The sequence below is a fragment of the Saccostrea echinata genome, unplaced genomic scaffold (assembly GCF_033153115.1).
Source record: "Saccostrea echinata isolate AGI-Se365-2 ecotype Australia unplaced genomic scaffold, CSIRO_AGI_Sech_v1 ptg000012l, whole genome shotgun sequence".
NCBI classification, from domain to species: domain Eukaryota; kingdom Metazoa; phylum Mollusca; class Bivalvia; order Ostreida; family Ostreidae; genus Saccostrea; species Saccostrea echinata.
In genome coordinates, this window is record NW_026889761.1 from 14,958,522 (window position 1) to 14,974,887 (window position 16,366).

At 35.1% G+C, this 16,366-nt stretch overlaps 1 protein-coding gene across 1 annotated transcript; it reads left to right on the forward strand.

Annotated features, from left to right (window-relative positions):
- Nucleotides 1–174: 174 nt before the first annotated feature.
- LOC133185059 (uncharacterized) lies at nt 175–4,381 on the forward strand. The gene is made up of 5 exons (XM_061320120.1): nt 175–1,876; nt 2,000–3,430; nt 3,569–4,134; nt 4,186–4,287; nt 4,337–4,381. Exons 1-5 carry the CDS (start codon nt 175–177, stop codon nt 4,379–4,381), a joined length of 3,846 nt encoding a protein of 1,281 aa, XP_061176104.1.
- Nucleotides 4,382–16,366: the final 11,985 nt, after the last annotated feature.

The following is a 16,366-nucleotide window of genomic DNA, read 5'->3' on the forward strand; positions in this document are numbered from 1 at the left end:
AGAAAGCTAGGTTACCGTTGCTTTGTATGAATTGAGTTTGTATACCAAATATTTTTTGTTTAAAAGTATACATTTTTTAGAGATTTTTTTGACATTTTGTTTGGGAAATCAATGTTGTTTTACTGGGTTGAAGCAATATTTTTCATATTTAATCATTTAGTATTTACTATTATGATGGAGTCTTTAAGAGAGATAACAGAATATGGTCAAAGCCTTAACTTGACTGGTGCGGACCTACAGCAGTTTATACAGCAACAACAGGCACATCAGCGTGAACTAAGAGCTGCTGAGAGAGAGAAAGAGAAGCAGGATAGAGAGTATGTTCTAAGTAAAGAAGCGCTTGAGATTGAGAAACTCAAACTCCAGGAGAAAAAAGGTATGGAAGAGATTGAAAGTAAACTCATGCATACTATTCAAACATTGGAGCAAAAGTTAGCTGTAAAAGAGTTAGAAATGAAATCAGAAAACTCTAGCAATGCAAAGTTTCCAAAAATGCCTGTCTTCGATGAAGTTAAGGATGATATTGATTCTTATTTGAGACGTTTTGAAAGGTATGCTGCAGCACAGAAATGGAAGTTAGACAGTTGGGCTGTTAACTTGAGCGCACTACTCAGAGGTCGTGTACTGGATGTGTATGCACTGCTGCCACAGGAGAAAGCTTTGGACTATGATGCTTTGAAGACGGCGTTATTAAAGAGGTTTGAAAAGACGGAGGATGGGTTTCGTCAAAAGTTCCGTAAGAGTAGACCTGAGGTAGGGGAAACTTTCTCACAGTTTGTTGTTCGTCTCGGTAGTTATCTCGATAGGTGGATTGAGCTTGGTCGAGTAGACAAGACTTTTGAGGGCCTCTACGATATGTTTCTTAGAGACCAGTTTTTGTTAATGTGTAACAAAGAATTAACATTATTTTTAAAAGAACGTATACCGAAAAACATCAAAGAAATGTGTGCCTTAGCCGATCAGTATAGAGAGGCAAGACATGTAAATATTCAAACACTAGTTCATTATAGCAAGAAGGAGAATACCCCAGAAAAACGTCAGGCATCGAGAGAACAAGACCAATGGGAGCAGAAACTAGGATGGAAGACTCAACATATGAAGACGCCGATGAAGAAAGATGTTCGTTGCTTTAAGTGTGACAGACTGGGCCACATAGCGTCTCAGTGCCATCAGACTCAAAAGAACCGGAACTCAGTGAATGCAGTCGTTGATCGAAAAGAGGAGGAATCTACGGTGAAGAACTCGGAATTACAAGGCAAGTGTGGATCATTTACTTCCTTTACAAGCACATCTACATTTTCAATGGCATCAAATTCTATGGACCTTGTAAACACTTCATCATGTAACGTTAGTGCATCTCTTGGAGATATGCCTTCCTGTAATGGCAAATTAAATGAACATTTTGTGACAGTGCTTAGGGACACTGGTTGTAACGGCGTTGTAATTCGCAGGAATTTGATAGATGATGTTCAGCTTACAGGAAATCATCGAATTTGCATTCTGGCGGATGGATCTAGAATTCAAGCACCTGTTGCGCGAGTGAAAATAGACACTCCATACTTTGTGGGAGAAATAGACGCTTGGTGTTTAGAAAATCCATTGTATTCCCTGATCATCGGAAACATCCCGAACGCAAGAGATCCAAAAGATCCAGATAAAGACTGGACACCTAATCAAGCTCATGCAGTTGTGACTAGGCAACAAGCTCAAAAGGAAGGTAAGAGGACTAAATCTCTTTGTGTTCCAGAAATAATTGACGCTGATATCTGTCCCGACGACATCAAGGCAGCACAGGAGAAAGACGAGACGTTAAACAAGATACGTTCTTTGGTGGGCCAAGACGACGACTCCAAGGTAACCCTCATCAGTAAAAAAGGTATCATTTATCGTGTTTTCCAGTCAGATAAATAATAGAATGGTAAACAATTTACACAGTTGGTTGTACCAAAGAAATTTAGGCCTAAAGTTCTTTCTCTCGCTCATGAGTCTTTTATGACAGGTCACTTAGGTACTTCTAGGACAGCCAGCAAAGTTCTAGCAGAATTTTATTGGCCGGGAGTTCAAGCGGACGTATGTCGATTCTGCAGATCATGCGACATCTGTCAACGAACCACTCCGAAAGGCAGGACTACAAAGGTTCCACTCGGAGATATGCCTATCATTGAAGTACCATTCAGACGTGTAGCTGTAGACTTGGTAGGACCTATCCAACCAGCAACAAGAAAGGGTAATCGTTACATTTTGACTGTTGTTGACTTTGCTACCCGTTACCCGGAGGCAATTGCTCTTAAAGGAATTGACACTGAACGAGTCGCTGAGGCTCTAGTAGATGTATTTTGTAGAGTTGGGGTACCAAAGGAAATGCTCACGGATATGGGGTCACAATTTACATCCGAGCTGATGACAGAGGTCAGTCGTTTACTTTCTATACGACAGTTAACAACGACGCCATATCACCCCATGTGCAATGGACTAGTAGAGCGGTTTAATGGTACGTTAAAGCAGATACTACGACGGTTATGTGCGGAACGTCCAACTGATTGGGATAAGTACCTATCAGCATCGTTGTTCGCATACCGTGATGCTCCTCAGGAGAGTCTAGGATTCTCACCGTTTGAGTTGGTTTACGGACATGAAGTTAGAGGACCAATGAAGATTTTGAGAGAGTTGTGGACTAAAGAAGTAGCAGATTCAGAAGTGAGAACTACATACCAGTATGTTGTAGATTTGAAGGAGCGACTTGAAGACACTTGCAGAATTGCGAGAGAGAATCTACAGAAGTCGTCAATGAAATACCGGAAGTATTACAACAAGGGAGCAAAGAACAGACAAATGTCAAAAGGTGAGAAAGTTCTTATTCTTTTGCCAACTGCCAGTAACAAATTACAAATGCAATGGAAAGGGCCATATGAAATTATAGAAAAAGTTGGAAAAATCGATTACAGAATAAACGTGAATGGAAAAATTAAAACATTTCATGCAAACATGTTGAAGTTGTACATTGACAGAGAAAGCGACAAAAATGACGAAACAGGTGTTCTAGGTACTGCAGGTGCAGCTGTTCTTGATCTAGATGATGACGGAGAAAGTGATGATGAGATGTTGTGCGATTCCCCAGGTGAAACGAGAAAGGAGGGACCAACAGATGTGAAAGTAAGTGATGAACTAACTGAAAATGAGAAAGCAGACATCAAGGCATTACTAGACGATTTTTCAGATGTTTTAACAGATGTACCTGGTTTGACGAATCTCGGTGTTCACCATATCAAGCTGACTAATGACCAGCCTATCCGCACCAAGCCATATCCTCTGCCGTTTATTTCAAGAGACGTTGTTTGTGACGAGGTAAAAAAGATGTTGGAAGTTGGCGTGATCGAGCCATCGACAAGTCCATACAGTTCCCCGATAGTCATCGTAAAGAAGAAAGACGGTTCGAACAGGTTTTGTATCGATTTTCGTGCAATTAATAAAGTAACTATTTTCGATGCAGAAACTATTCCTAATGCTGATGATATCTAAATGCAACTCTCTGGCTGTAAATATGTGTCCAAATTTGATTTATCTAAAGGATACTGGCAGCTACCATTGGATGAGGCAGCGAAGGAGATCACCGCTTTCCAAACTCCACTTGGTTTGTTTCAGTTCAGGGTGATGCCCTTTGGCTTGATAAACGCTTCCGCAAGTTTCAGTCGGCTGATGCGAAGACTCTTAGATGGAATGCAGTGTGTGGATAACTTTATTGATGATGTGATTGTATATACTCGTACTTTCCAGGAACACATCAATGTGATTCAGAATCTTCTACAAAGTCTTCGTGCAGCGCATTTGACTGTAAAACCAAGCAAGTGTTTCATTGGTTACCGAAGCCTTGAGTGCCTTGGACATATTGCGGGCAACGAAGAACTTAGACCTCTTCCCGACAAAGTTTCCGCTATTCACAACTTTTCCCAGCCTTCAACAAAAAAGCAAGTACGCTCATTTTTAGGTCTGGTAGGATTCTATCGCAAATTCATTCCGAATTTTTCAGCTGTTGCTTCACCTTTGACAGATCTTACCAAAAAAGGCCAGCCAAACAAAGTGACATGGGGACCACCCCAAGAGAATGCGTTCATCACTCTCAAGACTGCTTTAACGGTAACACCTGTACTTAAATTACCTGATTTTAATGAAATTTTTGTTTTACAGACAAATGCGTCAGATCGAGGTGTTGGGGCAGTTTTGATCCAGTACGAGAATGGTATGAAAAAACCTGTCGCATACGCTAGCAAGAAACTGTCCAAGTGTCAGGTAAATTACTCAACAATTGAAAAGGAATGCTATGCAATAATATGGGCAGTTCAAAAATTTCGGAGATATTTGTATGGAAAGGAATTTCTACTAGAAACAGACCATCAACCACTGGTTTATCTTACTAAAGCCAAAGTAGCAAATGCACGACTAATGCGATGGGCATTATTACTGCAACCATACAGGTTTCGCATTATTTCTATCAAGGGATCAGAAAACGTAGGAGCTGATTGTCTTAGCAGAATGTAGTTATGTTGTATATAATGTATAGATGATTTTATGCCATATTGATTGTGTTTTTTTTTTTCAAAAGTTCATTGAACTTTCTTTTGTTTGGGAGATATGTCACAATCAAAATTTAATCCCGATTATTGTTTTATTTATGTTTATGATTTTTACTTATTTTTCCTTTACGGGACCTCTTTATTCTGTTACCTGTAATGAACCTCAAATTTAGAAATTGCAGGCATTGGTCAGTTACGGCCTATTGTATTTGGAGTATTTAAATCGCTGCATTGCTGACCAGGTAGCCGGGGTCCACGTTTTCATACTTTTTACATGCTTGACGTACAATCCAAGATGTGTAGATAGGTAGTTTTTACAACGGTAACCATTTCTCCATGAGGGGTAAGTTAAATTTTCTTATTATTTAGTGTTTTGATATTGCATTAAGATTTGTTAACTTTGTAAGAAAACGGGTTAAGTAATGTTTTTGTTACTGTTTACGTATACAAGTTTTGCTGAGTAGAGTTACTCATGCGTGTAATGTTCTGGTTTTGTGCATGTACTAAGTTATGTACGCACGCAATGTATTTTGGGTTTTTTTGCCGCTTATACAGTCGGTGTCGTGGGTTTAGTTGTTAAAACCACTTGTGTTAAGAAATTGCGTATTCTTAACGCTGTCTACATATATAACAGTGTTTGGATAGATTTACTGTTTGTACGGTGTGCCATTTGTGCAATGATAGTCAATGGTGACTAGTTTTTTTTAGGTATACGTAACGTGTGACTTAAAAATGTCATTTAATTTAAAGGTTCCTGATATAATCCTGATAATATCTAGTCATGTGTGTGTTGGCAATGACGTTCAACAGACCGGAGACCCACTGGGAGCCAGTTGGCGGGAGTCCGTCGTGAAACGGGGCGTGTCTGGACGTGGTTGTGAGCGAACACCAGGATGACGTGGATTGAAAGAGACTTTTAAGATATACATATTGTAAATTATAACTATATAAAAATGGTGTAAATATTGTTAATACTGATTTTATTTATATATAAAAAAAATGTAAATAGAAAAAAAAAATCTTGTTGTGTCTGACTGAACAGAACACGACGGCTGTCGTGACAAAAGACCGGACATCCGAATATTTTTTTCATACCTACTATAAGCTTCCAGTGCTTATACATGCAATGTACTTATTCAAGGGCTTCGAATTGTGCAGTGGTTTTAGAACATTTCGTTTTAGAGTCTCGAAGTAAGGATCTTGGTCTAAGTTGCAGGTTCAAATTCCAATGTGGGACGTTGAGACCGGTTCTTCAAATGAAACCATAAAATCTTAGATCCAGTGTCGCAGTAGATACTGGCAGAAAAAGATCCCTCACTGCTCGATGGCCTAAAGTGCCGCGTACAAGTCTTAATTTGGAGCCCTTCACCAGACAAATGTTTAAATAAATGTTGTTATCCCAATAATTATCAAAGGAATTCAAATCAAAGAAACAACCAATTTTCAAGAGCCTTATTAAAGAAAAATACACGGACGTCTGAAAAATCTTGTATCATAATTTCAAATCTATTTGGAAAACGTATGATAACCATATGATGACCATATTTAATAGATACAAACCATATCTAAAGATAATAAAATGTCATACAAAATGTCAAAGTCATGAAGTTCAACCCATGAATAAAAGGCATGAATTAAGGATTAATTAGATTGAAATATGCAGACTTATCTACAACTCTTATGGTCCCATATAGTAAACATAAGAATATTGATGAACTGTTTGTAAGATCAAAACTCAAATTAAATAAAATGCAGTGAAATTGATTGGTTTGTTGAACCAGGGATGGGGATGGGGTAATTGAAAAAAGTAATTGTAATTGTAAATAATTACATTTTTTGAAGTAATTGGGAGTAATTTGTAATTGAACATTTTTTCAATAACTTGTAATTGTAATTTTAAAATAACTTACATTGAAAAAAGACCGTGTAATTTAAATTACTTCTTCAATTACATTAAATTACTTTATATAATACACATTCATGATATATTTTCACCACTACCTCCCCATTTCACTGTTTTTTTTGTTGTAAAACATATCCTCAATCCTTCAATTAAACAAAATCTTAAGTTAATGTTTACAAACAAATAATTAAATGATTGGCTTGATAATAATAATCTAGTTTCTTTCTAATCATTGTGTAAATTTTGAATTTTGGATTTATGTTTATAAATCTGAATTTTGAACCACCCTTCGTAGGTCTATTTCAAGTTTGTTCAAATAATTATTCTTTAGGATAGTGTTGGGTCACACAAGGGGATTGCAGTTTTACATGAGAATTTAAAAAGGGAAAAAATCAGAGTAGCAGGGCCACACTGAATCAAAATTGAATTAAATCTATGTACTTTTAGCCCACGTGTATTTATAATAGTCTCTTTTTGTACTGATTTGTAAATCTAGTAAGATCGTTTGCTTCATTTTCAATGTCAGATTTGTGGGCATTCCGATCTACATGTCTGTAGTGAATCTCCAAACATTGGAGATATTGGTCAACCTGTACCTTCTATAAAAACAATGTCGTCTCCTCTCTCGTGAGCATCAATATTTCTCCTATCTGTAAACCATGATGATGAAAGTAAGCGGAAAAAGTTTAATTCTTATGAGTGAAAAATCAATGCGTTGGTTTCAAGTTGTACTAGCAGATTCCATTACTGGTTATGCTTATGCATTTTCTTTTACTTTTGCAAGGAGAAAATGTAACTTAACAACAGACCCAAAGGACCTGCATTCCTACAGAATTTATACCATGTATATAGATTCATTTTATACCACCCAACATTTGGCTACAGATCTCTTACAGAGGAAAAATGTCTCATACAAGCTGTTAACAAACAAACAGAGCTATGTCTTGTTGCTGAAAGACATTGAATTGCTTGAAGAGGTGTCCTCACAAGGAGACTTTCCATATGTAAGTATAGTGAAAAGACTGCAAAACTTTAACCATTTCTCCTTTCTATAAAGGCTGTGCAATTGGACAGTAACAAAGAACCGTAAATGAACGATCAGGAATCAAGAAGAAGGTGCTAGTCCAATCAATGATTGTTCAGAATAGTACAACCAAATGCTGAACAAGTATCCATGCTACATCAAGTCGATTTTACATAGAAGGAAAGTTTTGTTTTTTCACAGTATAGACATTATAGTGGTGAATTCTTTCATCATTCTTTAGGAATTCAAGGAGAATAACACTGAATTATTAGTTTATAGAGTCTCAGCAACCTTATGCCACCTTGAACACTGTTAGAGTTTAGCCATTTCATTCATGGATGTGAATCAAATGCATTCCCATGCTAATGTTTGTGTTGCTCATTGCTTAAAAGAAAACCACAAAGACTGTGTATGCTGCAATGAAGAAGCTTCAATGCTAGGACAGAAAGTTCCAAGTACCAAGACATACAGTACCGACCAGACACAACCTAACAGAAAGCGAACCCAGAGCGCACCCCGGGTTCGCTCTCTGGGTTCGCTTCGGGTTCGCTTGGGGTCCGCTAGTGCTGACCCCGAGCGAACCCGGAGCGCACCCGTAGCGAACCCAGAGCGGACCCAGAGCGAACGCTGAAAGCGAACCCCAAATTCAGTAGCTGTCCCAGAAAGCGAACGCGCGTTCGGTGTTGCGTAACAGAGCTGTCAATCAGGATTAGCGATTAACTCATCAGCGCGTCGACCAATCAACATGCCGAACAGGTCTGTCAATCAGGATAAGAGATAAAATGCGTTGATCATCAGCGCATCGACCAGTGAACATGGCAGTTTGTAATCTAAACATTGTACAAGCAAAGCGTGTGAATGTACAGTGTAAAAAATATTATTAATATGATTTTTAAACATGATTTTATATTTATATATTTTAATTCTCCAGACAACATGCAATATTTACACATCTATTGGCATTATTTTTTTTATTTTTAAAATCTATTACATTATATATTTTCATTATCCAGGTAGCATGTTACATGTATAGTTACATATTTATTTTCTTTATATTTTTAAAATCCATTAATATATAAATATACATTGCGTTAATCTATCAGACAATAAGTACTTTAATTCATAATAGAAAAAAAGATTATAATGGTTATAACGATTGTTACTAAAAAAAAAAAAAAAAAAAAAAAAAAACAGGTCTTCGATAAATTATAGAATTTTATTATCTCAAGATACAGTATAAGAACATGTACGTGCTTTAATTTAATTATTTTTTATTTCAATTTACATGCACGTTTTAATTTATCCAGATCAACATCGAAATTATCGATCTTAATAATTGATCGTGAAAAAAATTAAATGTACATTGTACAGTATAAATGTGCATTATGTCAATACGTACATGTAAATTGGAGAAAAAATATCATTTGAAGCAAATCGATCGAGCGATCTCCGAGAAATCTTCTGCACAAAATCGGTAAGGAAAAAAAAAAGAATATTTTTTTTAATTAATCTTTTACCAAAATTTAATAAATAGCTTGATTTAAGTACATGTATATAGGGAAAGATTATTTTGTCAATTCTAATGATCGTACATGTAGACCTTACATTGTATGTTTTTGATTTTTCTAACTACTTGCAAGTCAGTCAAAAAAAAAAAAGCTTATCACTTTCCTTCGCGTCGATATATATACATGTGTACATGCATACACAGGTTTAATGTTCACGAACCTCTTACATGTACTACATGTAATTTTCGAAATACTTTATATGGATATTACTAGACAGGTAGGTTTTGTACTTGTTCATGAAAAGTACACGTAATTCCAACTTTAGTAAATTGAACTTGCAAAGATACCTTAATATGAAAACGTACATATATTTTTTCATTACATAGGTACCTGTATTTGAACTTAGTAATTGTCATAATTATTTAATTTTAACACTTTTATAATAATAGTTTCAAAGTGAAACCAAGGTCATCACGTGTCGGTTATCATCCACCTGTTTCGAAGCTATTGCGGGTGCTAAGAGCAATTGCGGTGGGTTTTCTTAATTGACACTTGCTAGCTGGATGTATACTGTCTCCATGGTCCACGGTATACCTGAGTTTATACTCCCCCTACATTCGATGCTCCTTAAGTTACATGTACCTCGTTTGGGCACGTTATCAATGAGAAATTCAATTCTTTTTCTTCTTTTTTTTTATTATTATGTTCCCCAAACGAAGTTTGGGAACATATTGTTTTTACTCTGTTTCTTATTATGTTCCCCAAACGAAGTTTGGGAACATATTGTTTTTACTCGGTTTCTTCTTCTTATTATTATTATTCTTTTTTATTCTTATTTCTTCTCCGGTACTTTTTTGTCCGCAAGTGTTCTCGGAAACTGCACCTCCAATTGAGTTAAGACCTTTTTAGGGTTACTAAGTATGTTATGTAGATTTGCGGAACGAAGGTCATTTTGCGCGCACGTGCACGCACGTGCGTGCGCGTGCAATGCGTAAAATGACCAATATACATGATATAGCTGTAACTTTTATATTTTTTGATGAAATGCTTTGATACTCAGAATATAAGGATATATTAAAAGTGTAGACAAGATGACATGGTCAACATGCACATGCTTGCAGGTGCGCGCACGCGCAAGTCGTAAAATGACCAATTTACTTGATATAGTCGTAACTTTTATATTTTTTGATGAAATGATTTGATACTCAAAATATTTATATATATTAAAAGTGTAGTCAAGATGACATGGTCATCATGCACATGCATGCATATGCATGCACGTGCGCGCGCGTGCAATGTGTTAAATGACCAATATATTTAATATAGTCGTAATTTTTATATTTTTTGATGAAAAGATTTGATATTAAGAATATACAGATATATTAAAAGTATAGACAAGATGATGTGGACATCATGCACATGCGCGCGCGTGCAATGTGTTAAATGACCAATATACTTAATATAGCCGTAACTTTTATATTTTTTGATGAAAAGCTTTGATACTAAGAATAAACAGACATATTATAAGTGTAGACAAGATGGCATGGTCATTATGAACATGCATGCAGGTGCGCGTGCGCGCAATGCTAAGATGACCAGTATACTTGATATAGCCGGAACTTATATATTTTTGATAAAATGTTTTGATACTGAGAATATAAAGATACATTAATAGTATAGACGGAATGACATGGTCATACTGCACATGCATGCACGTGCGCACGCGTGAAATGCAAAAAACAACAAATATACTTCATTGCCTTATTAAATGAAGCTTACAGGAAATAAGACACCAAAAGGGAGTTGGGGAGCGTTTGGGGAACATCTGTAACGGTCCCCGTAACAATTATAACTAGTTATTATGTTCCCCAAACGAAGTTTGGGAACATATTGTTTTTACTCGGTTTCTTATTATTAGGGTCTTCCGTCTTCTGCGGAAGACCCTTCTATTATTCTATTGTTGATTTTTCACTTTTCTTATTATTATTATTATTATTCTTTTTTTTTTCCTTACCGATTTTGTGCAGAAGATTTCTCGGAGATCGCTCGATCGATTTGTTTCAAATTTTCAGGGTAAATGCGTTGGTATCTGAAGTTTATAACGCCCTGTCAGTTTTTGAAATATCACTTCCGGTCAGAAGTTATCGCCCTTTGATTGATTTTTAGATAGACTTTGTGTCTGCACAAAAACTCAGGAAAGACAAATGCTAGAGTGTTGAAACTTTCAGTGGTGATAGAGGACATGTTCTAGATGTGCACCTTGGTTTTCATATTTTCCAGAAGTGCAAAGTATGGAAGCTCGGTAGGGGTCAAAATTTAGGACTTGATTTATGAGTGAATTGTACAGATATTTCTGATAATAACATTTTAAATAGAAGTATTTTGTTAGAAGAAATAGAAGACCTTTCATTTGATATCAAGAAAAAGGGGCTGACCCCTCAAAGTAGGGGCTCAGAAGGGCCAAAAGTCTTTCATCTATAACTTTTTAATGATCAATATTTTGTTATAAATTACTGAAGCAAAAATGTTTATCTTAACATTCTGCAACTATATATTATAAAATTTTGATCATATGTTACGTAATAAGGGGCCATAAAGGGCCAGAATGCTAAATCTTTGACACTTTGTATCTCGAAAAGGAGAAATATTTTGATAAGCAATATTGAACAAAAGATGTTCAGAATAATGTTCTAAAGAATATACACCCTTTTAATTTTTGCAAGACATCCCCATTAAGGACTTGGAGGGCTGGCCCCTAAATATTGTTATTCTATATATCTCTTAAACGAAAGGAAATTTCTGAATAGTTGTTTAACAAAAAGTCTTCAAAATCACAAGACCTTTTATTTGATATCAAGAAAAAGGGGCTGACCCCTCAAAGTAGGGGCTCAGAAGGGCCAAAAGTCTTTAATCCGTAACTCTTTAATGATCAATATTTTGTTATAAATTACTGAAGCAAAAATGTTCATCTTAACATTCTGCAACTATATATTATAAAATTTTGATCATATGTTACGTAATAAGGGGCCATAAGGGGCCAGAATGCTAAATCTTTGACACTTTGTATCTCGAAAAGGAGAAATATTTTGATAAGCAATATTGAACAAAAGATGTTCAGAATAATGTTCTAAAGAATATACACCCTTTTAATTTTTGCAAGACATCCCCATTAAGGACTTGGAGGGCTGGCCCCTAAATATTGTTATTCTATATATCTCTTAAACGAAAGGAAATTTCTGAATAGTTGTTTAACAAAAAGTCTTCAAAATCACAAGACCTTTTATTTGATATCAAGAAAAAGGGGCTGACCCCTCAAAGTAGGGGCTCAGAAGGGCCAAAAGTCTTTAATCCGTAACTCTTTAATGATCAATATTTTGTTATAAATTACTGAAGCAAAAATGTTCATCTTAACATTCTGCAACTATATATTATAAAATTTTGATCATATGTTATGTAATAAGGGGCCATAAAGGGCCAGAATGCTAAATCTTTGACACTTTGTATCTCGAAAAGGAGAAATATTTTGATAAGCAATATTGAACAAAAGATGTTCAGAATAATGTTCTAAACAAGATACACCCTTTTAATTTTGGCTAGACATCCCCATTAAGGACTTGGAGGGCTGGCCCCTAAATATTGTTATTCTATATATCTCTTAAACGAAAGGAAATTTCTGAATAGTTGTTGAACAAAAAGTCTTCAAAATCACAAGACCTTTTATTTGATATCAAGAAAAAGGGGCTGACCCCTCAAATTAGGGGCTCAGAAGGGCCAAAAGTCTTTTATCTATAACTTTTTAATGATCAATATTTTGCTATAAATTACTGAAGCAAACATGTTCATATTAACATTCTGCAGCTATATATTGTAAAGTTTTGATCATATGTTGCGTAATAAAGGACCTTAATGGGCCAGAATGCTAAATCTTTGACTTTATATCTCGAAAAGGGGAAATATTTTGATAAGCAATATTGAACAAAAGATGATCAGAATAATGTTTTTAACAATATGCATCCTTTAATTTTTTATAGACGAATATCTCAGTCAAGATCTTGACGAATCTTATCCAAAATCAGACGGAAGACCCACTCGTTGCTCGCAACGAGAACCATCTAGTTATTATTATTATGTTCCCCAAACGGAGTTTGGGAACATATTGTTTTTACTCTGTTTCTTCTTCTTCTTCTTCTTATTAGGGTCTTCCGTCTTCAGCGGAAGACCCTTCTATTATTCTTATGTTTCTTTTTCACTTTTATTATTATTCTTCTTTTTTTTCTCCTTACCGATTTTGTGCAGAAGATTTCTCGGAGATGAATTGATCGATTTACTTCAAATTTTCAGAGTTTATGTCTTATCATCTGAAGTTTGTACCGGCAATTCAAAATTTGAAAAATCACTTCCGGTCGGAAGTTATCGCCCTTTTATTAAAATTCAGAGGACCTCCTTGTCTGTGATGGAACTCAAAAACGGCTTAAGCTAGAGCGCTGAAATTTTCAGTGATGATAGAGGACATGTTGCCATTATGCACCTGGGTTTAGATATTTTCCGGAAGTGCCTAGTATGGAAGCTCGGTAGGGGTCGAAATTTAGGACATGAATCATGAATGAATTTTTGAGACATTTTGTATCATATCTTTTAAAGTATAATTATTTTGTTAAAACATACTGAACAATATTTGTGAAGAATGACAAGATCTTTAATAAGATATCAAGAAAAAAGGGCTGTCTTATCATATTAGGGGCCGAGAGGGGCCGAAAGTATTAAATCAATTACTCTTTAACGATCAATATTTTGGTATACATTACTGAAGCAAAAATGTTTATCTTAACAATTTACAGCTATATATTATAATATTTTTGTCATATGTTACATAATAAGGGGCCATAAGGGGCCAGAATGCTTAATCTTTGACGATTTATATCTCGAAAAGGGGAAACATTTTGAGAAAGAATATTGAACAAAAGTTGTTTAAAATGATGTTCTCAACAATGTTCATCCTTTTAATTTTTCCTAAACAGCCCCTATAAGGACTTAAAGGGACGGCCCCTTAATATTTCAAGTCTACATATCTCTTAAAGGAAAGGAAATTTCTGAATAACTGTTGAACAGAAAGTCTTCAAAATTACAAGACCTTTCATGTGATATCAAGAAAAAGGGGCTGACCCCTAAAATTAGGGGCTAAGAGGGGCCAAAAGTCTTTCATCTATAACTCTTTAATGATGAATATTTTGTTATAAGTTATTGAAGCAAAAATGTTTATCTTAACATTCTGCAACTATATATAATAAAATCTTGATCATATGTTACGTAATAAGGGGCCATAAGGGGCCAGAATGCTAAATCTTTGACACATTATATCTCGAAAAGGGGAAATATTTTGATAAGCAATATGGAACAAAAGATGTTCAAAATAATGTTCTAAACAATATACACCCTTATAATTTTTGCAAGACATCCCCATTAAGGAGTTGGAGGGCTGGCCCCTAAATATTGTTATTCTATATATCTCTTAAACGAAAGGAAATTTCTGAATAGTTGTTGAACAAAAAGTCTTCAAAATCACAAAACCTTTTATTTGATATCAAGAAAAAGGGGCAGACCCCTCAAATTAGGGCCTCAGAAGGGCCAAAAGTCTTTCATCTATAACTCTTTAATGATGAATATTTTGTTATAAATTACTGAAGCAAAAATGTTTATCTTAACATTCTGCAACTATATATTATAAAATTTGAATCAGATGTTACGTAATAAGGGGCCATAAGGGGCCAGAATGCTAAATCTTTGACCCATTATATCTCGAAAAGGGGAAATATTTTGATAAGCAATATTGAACAAAAGATGTTCAGAATAATGTTCTAAACAATATACACCCTTTTAATTTTTGCAAGACATCCCCATTTAGGAGCTGGAGGGCTGGCCCCTAAATATTGTTACTCTATATATCTCTTAAACTAAAGGAAATTTCTGAATAGTTGTTGAACAAAAAGTCTTCAAAATCACAAAACCTTTTACTTGATATCAAGAAAAAGGGGCAGACCCCTCAAATTAGGGGCTCAGAAGGGCCAAAAGTCTTTCATCTATAACTCTTTAATGATGAATATTTTGTTATAAGTTATTGAAGCAAAAATGTTTATCTTAACATCTGCAACTATATATTATAAAACTTTAATCAGATGTTACGTAATAAGGGGCCATAAGGGGTCAGAATGCTAAATCTTTGACCCATTATATCTCGAAAAGGGGAAATATTTTGATAAGCAATATTGAACAAAAGATGTTCAGAATAATGTTCTAAACAATATACACCCTTTTAATTTTTGCAAGACATCCCTATTAAGGACTTGGAGGGCTGGCCCCTAAATATTGTTATTCTATATATCTCTTAAACTAAAGGAAATTTCTGAATAGTTGTTGAACAAAAAGTCTTCAAAATCACAAAACCTTTTATTTGATATCAAGAAAAAGGGGCAGACCCCTCAAATTAGGGGCTCAGAAGGGCCAAAAGTCTTTTATCTTTAATTTTAATGATCAATATTTTGTTATAAATTACTGAAGCAAAAATGTTCATCTTAACACTCTGCAACTATATATTATAAAATTTTGATCATATGTTACGTAATAAGGGGCCATAAGGGGCCAGAATGCTAAATCTTTGACCCATTATATCTCGAAAAGAGGAAATATTTTGATAAGCAATATTGAACAAAAGATGTTCAGAATAATGTTCTAAACAATATACATCCTTTTAATTTTTGCAAGACATCCCCATTAAGGACCTGGAGGGCTGGCCCCTAAATGTTGTTATTCTATATATCTCTTAAACTAAAGGAAATTTCTAAATAGTTGTTGAACAAAAAGTCTTCAAAATCACAAGACCTTTCATTTGATATCAAGAAAAAGGGGCTGACCCCTCAAATTAGGGGCCTGGAAGGGCCAAAAATCTTTCATCTATAACTCTATAATGATCAATATTTTGTTATAAATTACTGAAGCAAAAATGTTTATCTTAACATTCCGCACACTATATATTATAAAATTTTGATTATATGTTAGGTAATAAGGGGCCATAAGGGGCCAGAATGCTAAATCTTTGACACTTTATATCTCGGAAAGGGGAAATATTTTGATAAGCAATATTGAACAAAAGATGTTTAGAACAATGTTCTTAACAATATACACCCTTTTAATTTTTGCAAGACATCCCCATTAAGGACTTGAAGGGCTGGCCCCTAAATATTGTTATTCTAGATATCTTTTAAACAAAAGGAAATTTCTGAATAGTTGTTGAACAAAAAGTCTTTAAAATCACAAGACCTTTCATTTGATATCAAGAAAAAGGGGCAGACCCCTCAAATTAGGG